Source organism: Sordaria macrospora, chromosome 5 (genome assembly GCF_033870435.1).
Source record: "Sordaria macrospora chromosome 5, complete sequence".
In the NCBI taxonomy this organism is placed as follows: domain Eukaryota; kingdom Fungi; phylum Ascomycota; class Sordariomycetes; order Sordariales; family Sordariaceae; genus Sordaria; species Sordaria macrospora.
In genome coordinates, this window is record NC_089375.1 from 3,361,496 (window position 1) to 3,375,383 (window position 13,888).

The following is a 13,888-nucleotide window of genomic DNA, read 5'->3' on the forward strand; positions in this document are numbered from 1 at the left end:
ACCAACGTGCATCGGAATCCAAGGAGGGCAAGAAGACCTTTCCGGCACCGCAATGGATGACGTCCAATCTCAGCCAACGAGGTGTCCTCCAGTCGCAATTAAACGGTTATTCATTTCATGGATGCAGCCGGGAGTCGTCATTGCCGAATTTGGTGTTCCACATGCATCAAACAGCCAAGGGAGGAAGGAACATTTCGCGCCATTTGTGAAAGGGGAAGGAACTCACCAACACACCCCGTGCTTCCATTCTTGGCCTCTAACCAATGGTCCGGGGTCTTTTACGCGTAGATGCGAGCGTCGAAAGACGAAGAAAATGCGCTGAAATAAAACCCTATGTATGCGCTATTCAACTCCCACGTGGGTTTTAAAAGACTGCCTACCTCTACACACACACACACAACCGCTCCTTTTTTGGCTCATCTGCTTCCTTCGGTGCTCTTTCCCCTCGTATGCCTACCACTAGGTATACTAGAGCACACGGGTTTTCCTCCGAAAATCCACACAAATCTCGTCCATCACGTCCGTCCCCATCGCCGCCACCAGCTCTGCTATCATCGATTTGATCGCCCTGCTGTCTGGTCCAATATCTTGCTCTTCCCAACTGACCAAGTCGGAAGTCACAAAGTAGCCTGGAGCAGCATCTGAACACAGGACTAGGTTGTCCATATCCAGCTGCTTCATATCTTCCAATGATGGGATGCCTGGCATGCTGCTGCCCAGCAAGAAGTCCCCCTCCTCCTCATCACCTTCCCCATCACTCTCTGGCTGAACAAAATGGCCTTCGAAGAGCTTCGGGGCATCTCCTGATTCCTTTCGTTGCCGCTCTCTGGAAAGGCTGACGTAGTGATTCTTGTCAAAAATCGCCAACGCCTCCTTGTCCATCAAATCCCACGTGAGCGTCTCGGGATCGAGAACAGACTGCGGCTTGAAGTCCATCTTGTACTTCATTTTTGGGCAGCTATGGATGTAGAATCCCGGATACCACCAACGATAGCCGCCCTCGCGAGCCAAAGCAATCTCTCGCATGGCACTGAGCTTGCCTGGACTGTGTGAGTGAAACGACTCATGATAGAGAAAATACACCGAGCTGACGGCGTGGGGAAGCAAGTCCAACACCCCTATGGCAACAAGTTTCTCGTCCAACCAGTAACACTGGTGGTAAGAGCCAACCTGGCGTGGAACGCCGTCTGCACTGTAGATGGTCTCACGCTTGAGAGGCGAATTGCACAGGAACCTCTTGAACCCGGGGCGCGATATCTTATCTCCGCCCTCTTTATGAACAATTCTTTGGTAGTTCTCAAAGACAAGATACTTTTCCTCCGTAAACTCGTCTGGCTCCAGTGTGACACGAAATCTGTGAGCTGGCTCTGGAGGCGTCTTCAGAAACTGAAGCTCGGGCTCATGGATTCTGTCAATCAAATCGAACTCATTGCGCCGTTTCCGTGCTTCCTGGCGCGTGCGAGGATAAAGACGAGCAGCCGCGTGTGTGTACTCAGGCCCGATAACGTAGTTGTTGAACCGGTTAACAGTTTGTCGTTGGTCTTTTGTCGGTTTGAACTCCGTTGAATCCAGGCGAAGAGTATAGTGGGGGCAACAAGAGTTTCTCGGATTCGGCCTGTAGAGAAGAGTTCCGGATCGTCTCCAATACCGATCAACTAGGTTTTGATACAAATCCGTCGATAAGGACTTGGTCGTAGCATAGTAAGAGTAACCTGTGTTGAAGCAGGTTAGACGTAGGTCTTACATTCAGCCATATCCCAACTAGGAAGTTGTCCCTTGGCCTCGGGCGCACAAACCGACGAACCCAGACTAATGAGGCCTATCGTGTTACATGTATAACACCGGGAGGAAGAGACTCGGTAGTGCTCGGGAAATATGGAAATATGGGAGAGGAGAAGGGGGCGTGGTAGGGCCGAAATGGGAATTCCATTTACGTTTTCGTTTACCTGCACGAGAAGTCCCTCGACAATAACCGCAATCAGATGCGCTGCTATATCCTGCAGTGTTCACTCTCAATTAGCATCATGGCCAAAACATGACTCCCCCGAGTCTCAACCGGCAAAGTATTTCCATTCAGCGTTGACCTGCTTCGTGACAAACACTCGGGTCTAAATGGATGGGTAGTGACACAATCCCTGAGCCAACTAACACCCGTCTTTCGGGTAGCTCAACCGTACTAGAGAGCGCATGCGACTGACTCAGGACATGAGTAGAATGCGAAGGATGTGAGATGAATTGTTTCCTGGAACAGGTATCGCCATGCGAGGAGTGCGAGGTACACACGCATCCACCCCACGCCGGACTGTCTATCGGGCGCTAATAGTGATGGACATCATGACTCTTGTTGCAAGACAAATGATCTGATATTCCTCCATGAGTATCAAAATGCCGCTTGGCACTGAATGTTATGGACAGGTTTGTAGGAAACGAATGTGGCTCCCTTTCGGTGCTGAGCAACAAGGACGGCCAACGATATTGGGTCAATCTCGCACATGGGCAGATTGGTTGGGTGAGAATTGAGGAAACCACCAGCTTACCAATTGGGTATATAAAGGACAATGGCGCCTCAGCGTCGTCAGGGGTCTGCATGTTGCTTGTGTTGTACATGGCCGTCTAAGCGGGGAGGACAGAAGCTCAGGTGGTCTTCTCTCGGAGATGGGGAGCCAGGAAGTTTCGTCTTCCTCGGAGCTCGAACAGAAGAGAAGTGAAGTGTGTCGTGGGACTTTTTTCCGTCTGGGCGTGGTGTGGGATGTTGCAACGGACGGGTCTCCACGATATCCAGTCTATCGGTGGAACAGGCAACGAGCACTTCTGAATGGGGTACAGCCTTCGTGTGTCTGCTTGGTGTACAGCGAGATCCTCCGAGATTCGGGAATGACAGACGGCGGACTTGGATGTTCGGTATTGAATGTAGATGTGATTTTGACTTGTACTGAATCGAGGCTATTTCCCAGGACGTAGGAGGTTGCTAGCTGTCCTGAGCCGCCGGGGGAATGACGAGGAGCTGGACCTGATGATGCACGACGTCTAGGCACGTAAGTGAATGATGTGTAGGAAGCACCTTCAAAGAGACTTGGAGATGATGTCCACACGGCTATTCCAGATTTCTAAAAGACATGAGTCAGAACAAAACCGTTGATGTATCGTTGGACGTTTGTTGTGTCGGTGATGAGCCGGCGCCTTCAGGTGGGCAGTTGCCTAGGTGCAGCCGTTCGCAACCCCCACATTGAGCATCAACCCTTGCCAACCAACGACGCCATCAGCGGGTGCTTGGCCCTCCCCGCCATTATTCCTGCCAAAGAACCAGTGAAGCTGACGGGTTGGCGGCGACCTTAGGTTTCCAACTGGTGACTTACAGTCTTTACAAAGATGCTACCTGTGTGACAACATCAGCATAAACCGTTATTCTCATCAGGAAGTTGGTTGTACTACTGGTTTCGTCAAGGAACCTGGAATTTCTGCGAAGAGAAAGCGTGAACTGGGAAGCAGTCCGTCTGACTTGGATGATCAAAGGGATGCTCACTAGCGCATAGGTGACAGACGCATCTGATAGCGTAGGGACAACCTCCCGGCCAGAAATGCCACTTTAGGCTCTACCGTGGAGTTACTCATGATATTCCAATTTTCATGAACTCCATGGAAGGTCTAATCGTCTGCGGTGCACCTGTACACAACAGTACTGGTAGTTTGTAGGACCATGCGATGTTCCGTCATACGCTGCCGTCCAACCGGGTGTTGCACCATTTCCAATTTCCCAGACCTTCGTCTCTCTACCAGACAGTTGCTCTTTCCGAGCACGACCACACGATCAATACCCTGTTACAGTTTACCCTCAGGCAGCAATATCTCTGGCTTATAGTCTAAGGTAGATGTTGAGGGTCCTACTCGCAAGTACCGTCCAACAAAGGAGAATGGCCTTGGTTTATTACCGCTCGGAATGGATGATGATGAATTAAAGCTTCCGCCATGCCCGCGTCAGTGTCGATCCGGACGTGGCATGGGGTCCGAGCTCAACAGACCTGACCATTGATATGTCGTGGAAATGCGGGTCATGATGCTTAATTCTCGTGCGGAGTGGTACGTACCCGCCCTTCAATTCGACCGCAATTTCCTCGCTATGTATCACTGTTTTTGTTTCTCTTCGTTTCTTCACTCTTGAGTTCTCTTTCGGACTGTTCGCTTTGTTCTTCCTTGTCCCCGGCGGGCGATTGTTCGGCCACAGCCATTCCCGCCGAATACCCTACAAACCGGGAATGGAATTGTGCTTCATCGTCTCGCCCGCCGTGTACGTGTGGGGAAAATGGGATCATGATGTCTAGATTGTCTGTTGGATGAAGCGACAATTGCAGTGCCCCCGACTGGATCGCACTTCTACTGAGTGCACTTCAGGTCAGGTCACACACCATCACTGCCAGGCACTTTACCTTATGCATCTCGGATCCAGAGCATCAAATGTGTTTCCTGCTACCTGCTTGGTTGGGCCATCATCTGTTGAGCTTTACAGGGCCATGGCTCACAAGCCATCGCGAACCACTTTGGGTACCTAGGTATTGTGCACGCTAGCTTCCTTCCCTTCAGATCCTTGGGTTCGAGCCACCGACCTCTATGTACCTCGCAAAGCCCAGGCGCGGAGAGATCTCGTCGGGTTACTGTTTTCGCTTTGATTCCATGTCTTCACGGCTATGGTGTCCTCAGGTCGTTTGCCCGCCCTGCAGTCATGTCTTCCAAGGTGAAGCTTCAAAGTTCCAGATGCACACCACTTCAGATCCAGGCTCTTTCAACAAAGACGACCCGGCTTTCAAAGATACCTCCAGTTGGTAGCAGATCTGGATCCGAAACATTCCATCTCAACGCATAGCACGGGATGGAAGGAACTGAAGCATCGAGAAGGAAGGTGCTACAGGTGCAGGTGTCCTTCCATCTTTCCACTTTGGCCCAAAACGAGAACAGGTCGCGTGTGCCCCGCCCCTGGAGCTTCCACCACCACGCAGAAGCAAGGCAGGTCCAAACGGCTCGAGGTACCTTCCTTACCGTACGGACTTTGGCACTCCCACCCTAGCGAGCGCTCAGGCTCTCACTGCAGGCCGCTAAAAAGGTGTCGTTGCCGGCCGCCAAAGTGCCACTGCAGTGAGTTAAAAAGGAACCTCGAAAAAAGTCTGCCTCCAAGCGAACCCCCCGTCTGGCCCCCCCGAGCGAAGCACCACCCACCTTCGTTTCTCCGACGTCGCCCCTCAAGGTTCCACGTCTTGGTAGATCCTCGACAGATCCTCGACTTCGCATCTGGTTCTGCTGGTCTCCAGTGCATCGAGAAATCCAAGTTCCGTTCCGTTGGTTCTCGACCACCAACGTCCACTGCGTGTCGCGTGGTGTCTGGACCAAAGTCTACCACACTACCACCAACACACCTCGCTGCACTAAAAAGTCGACGGTTCCTCCTCTCCGTTTTCGTCACGACCAAGACCACCACTTGTCAGACCATCCCGCCTGCCGCCGCCGGTCGAGAGACACCGTCGTCTTTTTTTTTTCTCTCTCTCCTTTGCGAAAGACGCACCACCTCCAAGAGCTTCCCGATTGCCCATTTCGGGTCCGCCTTCCACTTCCCCAAGTTGGCCCTGCACTCGACGCACTCTTTTCCGCACGATCAGCTTTTTAGACCCCCGTTCGATTCGCACCATCTCTGCGCATCCCGGTGTCGCTCCGTCATTCCAGTAATTCTCCGAGCTTCTACCCGTCCTACCTTTCCGATCATGCCGCTCACCGCGCGCTAAAGCTCCGGGACACCACTCTCTTCAACGACGGACTATCCGGATATCTCAACGTACCGAGCGCCGTTACTCTGACAACCTTCGTCGAACCCAAAACCCCCCTCCGCGCGCCTCGTAGTACACGTCCCGCACCATTCAACCTTTCTACAAAGACTTGGCAAGGAATTGGTCGCTCTGCCGACCTGTTGGAAGCTCTGCAAGATGGCGGCTAGCAATACTAGTAGTGGTAATCGGTCAATGGAATCCCGGACTGGGCGTACCAAGCAACGTGAGTTCTAGATGCCCGCTCTAGTCTTGACTAATACACGAGCATCCACTCCTTGCCAAATGCGGTCTTGGCATCCAGATGGCAGGAGGCAGGAGCTGTGCATCCGCCGCTTGTGGTCGGTCCAACTGACCCTCCCTTTTGTAGGATACAATACGAAAGGCGAACGACTGGTTGCCGGCGTTGTCCCTCTGACTGCGGACAAGTACTACGTCATGTTGATCCAGTCCACGCGTCGAAAAGGTTGGGTGCTGCCCAAGGGCGGATGGGAACTGGACGAGGAATGTCACGAGGCTGCTGCCCGTGAAGCTTGGGAGGAGGCCGGTATCGTGGTTCAGATCAACTATGACTTGGGTGATATTCAGGATACCCGCCCTCCCAAGAAAAATTCCACCAAGGAGAAGGAGCGCTCGCTCTACCGATTCTTCGAGGCCACTGTCACCAGCGAAGAGCCCGAGTGGCCCGAGAAGGACAAGCGTGAGCGCAAGTGGTACACATACGCTCAAGCGTCCGAATTGTTGAAAGAACGACCAGAACTTCAAGCAGCTCTAGATCTGTCGACGATCAAGAGGTAACCTAGGTACCGCCATACTTGGGGGCGATAGTGTCGCTTTCCGCTGTCTCCTGAGCAGTGTGCGCTAGAAGACAGTTCCCCAAATGGTTGCTGAGGCCTATTGCTGACGTCTCGACTTATTGCGTCTTCATCTTTCTACCATACGGGGCTCCAAAGAGCAAAGCAAACACAATATCTCTGATAGCAGCGAGAGTCCAAAATCCATCCCAATATGGCGACCATTTGGATACAGCTTGGAACGCGTTTAGGTCCTCAGTTCTCAGCCAGCGCAGTCATGTGTCTTGTTGTTTCTCTGGTCAAATTCTTGTTTACCTCCCCAAGACGATGCACGCAGGTTAGCCTGGATGGAACAATAGCTGTTTCGGCAGTCTTTCCAACTTCTAAGCTTGGAGAAGATGCTACTCTCGTCAGCTTTGCGACTGAAGTAGATCGTACGGCGCAACGGATAAAGTGGTCTTGACCGAAGCTGGCCTGTTTGGGACGCACGCCCGCACACATCTCCTTGTCTCTGAAGATAACACAAAACTCTCCCCTTTTCCTTCGTATTTTATCTGCATTCATGTTTGGGCGTTTACGGGAGGCCTATAGAGTCGCATTTGGTTCTCTTATGTAAGAAGGAGTAAGAGAGAAGGAAGGGAAACATTGGGTGGCTCTACTCTGGTTCGGTAGACTATAGTGGCGTGGGAGGTGATCTGATGAAATCATCTTATAGGCACACACGCAAGGGAAGCCGCATAACATCAAGACAGGACATTGCCAGACTTTCCGAAATCATGTCAATGGACACAACGTCCTAACCCCATCATGTTCGCTGTGCTCTCCCCTACACAGGCTTCACAGGTGATGATGGGGAGACGGGAATCTAACACTTACGGCTCTGTGAAATGACTCATTTCCCGAGAGGCGTTACCAACAGTCATCTGGGAAAGACTTGGTAGGGGTAATGGCATACTGGTCCTATACATCGTCCTTGTCCCCTTCTCTGACTTGGAAGACTCGGAAGAAATCTCAACTCGGTGGGAATGATCACGGCAGCACGGGTCTCGCAGAGCACGGCTAGACAAAAAGGGACCAACATACATTGATACCATGGACGAAAAGTCACCCGAGGTATATGGTTCCTAGATCTAGTCGCTCCTAACACCGCTTATCATATGCGTGGCGTTCACTGCCCTGACTATGCGGGGAGGTGAGGTCACATTGCGGATCAAGTTCGAGCACTGGAGAAGTACTGCAAGGGGAGACAGATGTGGGACATTGTAAGGCTGACGATCGCTTTGGCTGGGAGTGGTACCCAGTATTCGACATTAAGAAGTCCTCTATAGTAGAAGAATACTCCAGACGCAAAGCTAGTAAAAAAGAGAAACCCAAATATACACTCAAAGTGCGCTCCACGGTCAACTTGAGTGTCGCCTCAACCCAGCCGCGCCAACCTAGATGGCTCCAAGGTGCCAACTGGTGTTATAAACCGTTCCTGAACTTATTCAACTGACTGATCAGCCCATACCCACCCAACCCCTTACTTTCCGTCTGTGTTTGTGTCTGTGACGCCTGCTCCGCCTCTCCGCTACCTCCAACAACCCTCCTCAAAGCCGCCTCAGCATCACTCCTGGCACTTCCACTCCCGGCCGCAGCAGCATCGCCTTTCCTCGCACCACCGCTCTCCAACTCCCTAACCAAAACCGCATGCCTCTCCTCCACCATCCTGGCCAACCCCTCCACAAACTTCACCCTGCCCCGCTCCTCCGCCGTGCCCTTCCACACTTTAACCAACTCCTTCAACTCGCCCACTCGCTTCGCCGCTTCCTCAATCCCCTTGATCGGATCGTTTTCTTCGTTCTTGCTGTTTTCCAACAAAGATGAGATCTCGTCCCGAAGCGCCTGCAACACCTTTTGCCCCCTTTCCTCCGTGCTGGCTACCGAATCGGGGTCGTTGTTGGAACCGAGACCGGAGTCAGACGGCGCGGGCGCGGATACGGATAGGAAAGAAGAGACGGCGGATACCTCCGAGGGCGGGAAGACGAAGTCGATGGCTGAGCCGAAGGTCTGGATTACCGAGTCCAGACGCGAGCGGACGAGGGTCAAGGTGCGGAGCTGGGTTATGTGTGGGGGTTCTTGGGGTTCTTGGTCTTGTTCTTCTGTTGAGGCGCCTGGGTGGGCTGTAGCAGCGACGGCGGGTGTTTCTGGCTGTGGTTGTTGTGAAGGTGGTACGGCAATGACTGATAGACGCCGTTGATGAGCACCTCCCTCACCTGGCGTAGTTACCGGTACGGCCGGTGCGGGTTGTGCTTCCGGAACAGAAATTCCGCCAGGCACAAACTTGGCTACATCCTCTTGCAACCCCTCCGTGAGAGTCTCGGCCAGACCGAGCGTCTCACCGCGTAGGAGCTCTACCTCGTAGGCTAATCTGCTCCCGCTCCGGAGGATGTCGTCGGTGAGTTGAGTGAGGGTGTTGGTGAGTCTGGTGGTGTGCGCGTTCAGCTGGGAGAGCACGGATTGGGCCTGGAGAGAAACTTCGGAGAGTGGCACGGCTGTCGCGGCGGCCGTTGTGGCACCGCCTTGGTTGGTAGCGGATCGCGAAGCTGATGATGACGACAATGATGATGAAGCTCCCGTAGATGTCTGCAAAGGAGGCAGTGTGGCGTTGAGGTAGGCAGCGGCGTCAAAGGATGGAGCCAGGAAGTCATGGAGGAAGGGGTCGGCGACGTGAGCGGACTTGGGTTGGGTGGGAGGTCTGGGTCCTGTGCGGAGACCGCGTGAGGCGTTGGAGGCGATGCTGTTGCCTCGTCGTCGGGCTGGTGTTGACTTGGAATCCCATGCCATTGTGACTTGAGAAGAAGTGGTGAGGTTTGAGATTAATAAGTGTTTGTTCCGGGCAGCTTCAGGGGTGGCCCGCGGAGGTGTGAGTGAAGAGCTGAGGTTGCTGTAGGCCTGACCAAGACGACTTTTAGGCGAGTTAACTTTATGCGACTCAAGTTAAGCACAGCGTGATGACGAAGTATCCCGACGTTGGTCTTTGACACTGGTGATGATACGTGACAGTGAGTGGTGGTGAGCTGGTTGTGATGAAGGAATGTCCCAGTATGAGCGTGATGGTGGGGTTCAGGTAATCGACCAAGCTGGCATCACAAGTAGACGGTGGTTGTCTTGGCGTTACACGGATTACGGATGATACGGGTTTCTTACACTCATGGGTATTGGTAACCTTACAACCCTTTGCAGAGCAAAACAATATCGACCACCGTGATGGAAAACAAGCAAGAAAGCTGTTACAATTACCACACGTGCAAGACATACAACTGATACGAATTCATTTTCGAGCCATTTCTGCCCAAATTTCATTCTCCGTCCCTTCCAAATGCCTTTTTGACGTGATCTTATGGCAGACAAACTTGAACTCGTCGATAAGTAATGCTAAGCAACTGGCTGTTTTTTTTTCAAAAGGAGATAAGAAGCATATTATCAGCTTGAAGAAAGATAATTAGCTTCGGGTTGAAGTACTTGATAGGTGTTGACATGTGCTCACCACCTGTCGAAGCGACTCTTCGGTTGTAAAGTAAACAAACCCCTGAACGGAGCGTTTACTTGTCACACCCCGAGCGTGTTGCTTATTACCGGGCGTTGGCTTAGAGCTTCCATTAAGGTAAGCTGCCTCTGTTCAGCCTCAGCGCACCCCACCTGAATTTTGGGGTACCAGGTACGTACAACTGTGCAGGCGCCAGGCTGAGCGGCCCCTCCAAAAATTCAGATCCAGACATCATTGCATTCTCCTGACGGCGCTCCTCCAGCTCGATTCCAAAAGGCAAAACACCAATTCAGTTCATTTGCCGTGCTTGCGACCTCCCCATCGATATTCTGGAAAAGCCTGAATCGCAAAAATCTATCCCGAAAACACTTTGCGCCAGGAACATCCGCGTCGCATAGAAGGAGCCAAGTCAACAAACAGAAGAACCCGAGAAACACGAATATCGAAAAAGGATGGCGTCCTCGCAACACGTCCTACTTTCGCCGGCGGAGCTCGCCTACCTCCACGCTTCGCTCAGCCTCACCCCTCCCATCCGCCCCGATGGCCGTTCTCCTACACAGTTCCGCCCCCTCGTCGCTGAGACAGGCATCCTCCCCGGCACCAACGGCAGCGCGCGCATCTGCTTCGCCGACGGTACAGAGGCCATTGTTGGCGTTAAGGCGGAAGTCGAGAGGACGAGGACAAGACACGATTTTCCCTCACTAGATGATGAAGGCGCTGAGGACGATGACGACCTGGACAACCAACACGATGTGGTCAAGGGCGACAACGACTGGGTGGAGATGACGGTGGAAATTCCTGGATACAGAGACGACGACGCGGGAACCGTGTTCCTATCCGCCATGCTTAGCGAAGCGCTGCTGGCAGATGGCGAGTTTACGAAGCGGCTGTGGATTAACCGGAGGTTTCACTGGAAGCTCTACCTTGACGTATGCACTCGAGCTTCCTGTTTCCTTTTGCATAGACACGAATTACTGACTTTGATCCTAACAGATTCTCCTCATCTCCCCCCCGCTGTCATACCCTCTGCCCCTCCTCTCCCTAACCACACATCTCGCCCTCCTTGCAACCCGTCTCCCACGCCTAAAGTCCGAAGGCGACGAAGACCCTCTCTTCGACGACGACTGGGCCGCTGCCCCCTATCTCTACACCAGACCAGGAAAGAAGGGTTCCAAAAAGACGGTCGCTGCCCCAACCGCCAGGCCACCCGTCACCCTTCTTGTCATGGCCGTTGGCAACAACATCATCTTCGACCCTTCCAAGGAGGAGCTAGCCGTCGCCGATGTTGCGCTGGCCGTTTCCGTTGGCGAGCACACCGGTTCTACCAGCAGCAAACCCACAGAAATGGACATCGACACCGAAGAGACAAAAGGACACCACAACCTTCGCCTTCTATCGGTGCGAACGATCGACCCCCCTTCCCGGTTGACCCCTCCTGGTATTCCCAATGCGAGCAATTCCGCTTATGGAGCGAATGCTGGCGCGAAAGATACCGAGAAGAAGAAGCAACAGCAGGAACAGGCAAGGACGACCGAGTCGGAGGCCGTGGAGGGTGTGTGGAAGGCGCCGAGAGGCGGTGCCAAGACGTTGGTAATGGCTGCGTTGGTGCAGAAGGTGTTGGAGAAGGGAGGCGTGGCCGATGAGGTTTTGGATGCGCTGGATGGTGTTGATTTGAACTGAAGGGCCAAAACAATCTAGTGGTGCTGGTCTTTGGTTGCCGAGGAACACCTTGGAATATTGGCCATGGTTGCATAGCACGCTTTGCTACTTCTTGTCAGGGTACCGTGCGGGCATATACTGTGGCCCGTTGTGTAGGTGACACCGGAAGAGGCTCAGGGTTTTGGTGTGTGTACATGAAAGAGGCGCATCAGCTCGTGTGTCATCATATACATTGCGCGAGCATCTGTCATCCACACACGGAGTTGTCGTGCCTAGCGTACTTGGGAAGCAAGAGAGATGGAAGTTTGATGTTGATCAAAATCAAGATACCCCTATTCCCAAGTCTAACGCTAAACTTGCTTTTCCGTGCCCGTTGTCCGTTTGCCCCTTCTAAATCGTCAGTAACACATAATCGTACACGTAGTCGTCACGAACGTCCCCTCCCTGATCCATGCTCGTCTCCATCCCATCTCGTTCTTTCGAGACAGCCCGGAGGCGGCGTGATCGGAATCGGAATCACAGCGCTATCACCACGCTATAACCACACGCGCCTGGTCCCCAGAGCCATGAATTCCCTAGCAGCACAGCCACCGCCGCCTTCAATCACCAAAACCCATTACTGCTGCTGCTGCTCCTGTTTCTGCTCCCCCTCCTTAGTAGCAGGCGCTGGCGCAGTAGCCGGCTCCGGCTCCAACACCCCTCTCGACACGCTAGCAATCCGCTCCGGCTCCTTCAGCTTGATGAAGCCCATGACGCCCTGCTCCTCGGGCAGACCGTGCGCCTTCCTGTACATGGTCCGCTTGGCCACGTCGTCGATGGCCCGCTGCCTCTTGGCCGAGATCTCGGCGGACTTGTGCGCCTCGTGCAGCCGGATGACGTGGCCCAGGTGTTGGAAGGAGTCGATGGGGTGGCTGAGGAAGTCGCCCTTGGCGGGGAGCATGTCGGCGAAGGGGGAGGTGCGCTTGAAGTTTTCGGTTGCGGTGTAGATGGCTAGGGAAAAGAGGGTGCCCTTTTTTTTTTTGGCAGTGTTAGTTATCGGGAGCTCCAGGTTGGGGGGAGCTGGGTATAAACATACCAGGGTCAAGCACATGTGAAACCACTTGTTATTCCAGAACCACCATCCATACGTTCCCTCACCGGGCATCAGCCCCGGATATTCCTTTTTCGCCTGGGCCTGCTTCTCTTGGAAGCTGAGGTCGCCGCCATAATGCCGCGGGACGTGCTTCTTGTTGGGGAGTCGGGAGCCATGCGAAGGAGGGTTGAAGCGCTCGGGCTTTGCGAGGACGCGCGGGCCGGATGCTGATGTGTTTGCGTCCGATGTTGACTTTGTGGATGCGAGACGGTGCTGGATAAGGTTTTGGGTGGATCGTTGCCAGATGCGCCCGTACTGCGGGAGGAGAAAGCGGGGGATCATGGTGGAGGTTGCTGATGACATGGTCTGTATATTTGTGTCTCTATTTGCGCCCAGCTACGTCGCTACAGCAATGGAGCTACTCGAGTCAATATTTGGTGTTTGGTGTTTTGCTGGTATGTAGTGAATGCGGTACCCGCCGTATCAGATCGCTGTGTGTGGTGGTGTGGGGTCGGGCTGCCGAATCGCAAAAAGTGGGATTCCCCGGCGGCGACGTGGATGGCCGGGTGCGTTGAATCGGGGCGGTCGGGGTCGGAAGGTGCCAGAAGTCGGACGCGGTTCCTTTTGCGGCTCAATCGGTCAATCGGTCAATCGGATGGCCTGCAATCCAACATGACACAAAAATTGTCGCTAGCGTGCCGCATAAAAGAAAAAGTGGATGAGGTTTGATGGACACCGGATGAATGGTTCCAGCATTGTTTGCATACCCTATATGGTTAGCGCAAGGCTGTTTTATTATGGGTTGCATCGCAGTTTCGCAGTTCTTTCAGGCACGATTCGTCTGTCCGCAAATCACTGTGGCTCCTGTGGGACCATTTCCGACTTTGCCCGTTCCCTGACCCGGCAGCGATGGCCGTCGATGAGCGCCTCTGACTAACGTTGGGCACATCATTGGCCAATCGTATTGAAAAAACCCGCCTTCTCCAGCCTCAGGTTGTGGCTCTGGTCGATGTCTTGGCCACGGTCA

General features: G+C 53.4%; 5 protein-coding genes across 5 annotated transcripts; 2 read left to right on the forward strand and 3 right to left on the reverse strand.

The window, feature by feature from the left end:
- Positions 1-279: 279 nt before the first annotated feature.
- SMAC4_12593 (uncharacterized protein) lies at positions 280-3,329 on the reverse strand. The gene is made up of 3 exons (XM_024655206.2): positions 2,538-3,329; positions 1,935-1,997; positions 280-1,712 (listed from the first exon to the last, which is right to left on the reverse strand). Exons 1-3 carry the CDS (start codon positions 2,605-2,607, stop codon positions 469-471), a joined length of 1,377 nt encoding a protein of 458 aa, XP_024511120.1. The 5' UTR covers positions 2,608-3,329; the 3' UTR covers positions 280-468.
- A 2,196-nt stretch (positions 3,330-5,525) lies between these two features.
- On the forward strand, positions 5,526-7,298 carry SMAC4_02487 (uncharacterized protein). Its single transcript, XM_003350770.2, has 2 exons — positions 5,526-6,033; positions 6,178-7,298. The coding sequence occupies exons 1-2, from the start codon at positions 5,967-5,969 to the stop codon at positions 6,603-6,605; spliced, it is 495 nt and encodes a 164-aa protein (XP_003350818.1). The 5' UTR covers positions 5,526-5,966; the 3' UTR covers positions 6,606-7,298.
- Positions 7,299-7,385: 87 nt separating this feature from the next.
- Positions 7,386-9,682, reverse strand: SMAC4_02488 (uncharacterized protein). The gene has a single exon (XM_003350771.2). The coding sequence runs from the start codon at positions 9,425-9,427 to the stop codon at positions 8,066-8,068; it is 1,362 nt and encodes a 453-aa protein (XP_003350819.1). The 5' UTR covers positions 9,428-9,682; the 3' UTR covers positions 7,386-8,065.
- A 684-nt stretch (positions 9,683-10,366) lies between these two features.
- Positions 10,367-12,052, forward strand: SMAC4_02489 (uncharacterized protein). Its single transcript, XM_003350772.2, has 2 exons — positions 10,367-11,059; positions 11,124-12,052. Exons 1-2 carry the CDS (start codon positions 10,583-10,585, stop codon positions 11,808-11,810), a joined length of 1,164 nt encoding a protein of 387 aa, XP_003350820.1. The 5' UTR covers positions 10,367-10,582; the 3' UTR covers positions 11,811-12,052.
- Positions 12,053-12,094: 42 nt separating this feature from the next.
- Positions 12,095-13,535, reverse strand: SMAC4_02490 (uncharacterized protein). Its single transcript, XM_003350773.3, has 2 exons — positions 12,865-13,535; positions 12,095-12,798 (listed from the first exon to the last, which is right to left on the reverse strand). The coding sequence occupies exons 1-2, from the start codon at positions 13,222-13,224 to the stop codon at positions 12,406-12,408; spliced, it is 753 nt and encodes a 250-aa protein (XP_003350821.2). The 5' UTR covers positions 13,225-13,535; the 3' UTR covers positions 12,095-12,405.
- Positions 13,536-13,888: the final 353 nt, after the last annotated feature.

Coding starts and splice junctions, on each gene's coding strand:
- SMAC4_12593 (XM_024655206.2), bottom strand. CDS start 2,607: ATGTACAACACAAGCAACATGCAGACCCCTGACGACGCTGAGGCGCCA. Junction 1,998..2,537: donor GTCCTTTATATACCCAATTG/GTAAGCTGGTGG, acceptor TGAACACTGCAG/GATATAGCAGCGCATCTGAT. Junction 1,713..1,934: donor TCGTGCAGGTAAACGAAAAC/GTAAATGGAATT, acceptor GCTTCAACACAG/GTTACTCTTACTATGCTACG.
- SMAC4_02487 (XM_003350770.2), top strand. CDS start 5,967: ATGGCGGCTAGCAATACTAGTAGTGGTAATCGGTCAATGGAATCCCGG. Junction 6,034..6,177: donor GACTGGGCGTACCAAGCAAC/GTGAGTTCTAGA, acceptor TCCCTTTTGTAG/GATACAATACGAAAGGCGAA.
- SMAC4_02488 (XM_003350771.2), bottom strand. CDS start 9,427: ATGGCATGGGATTCCAAGTCAACACCAGCCCGACGACGAGGCAACAGC.
- SMAC4_02489 (XM_003350772.2), top strand. CDS start 10,583: ATGGCGTCCTCGCAACACGTCCTACTTTCGCCGGCGGAGCTCGCCTAC. Junction 11,060..11,123: donor ACTGGAAGCTCTACCTTGAC/GTATGCACTCGA, acceptor TGATCCTAACAG/ATTCTCCTCATCTCCCCCCC.
- SMAC4_02490 (XM_003350773.3), bottom strand. CDS start 13,224: ATGTCATCAGCAACCTCCACCATGATCCCCCGCTTTCTCCTCCCGCAG. Junction 12,799..12,864: donor TTCACATGTGCTTGACCCTG/GTATGTTTATAC, acceptor AAAAAAAAAAAG/GGCACCCTCTTTTCCCTAGC.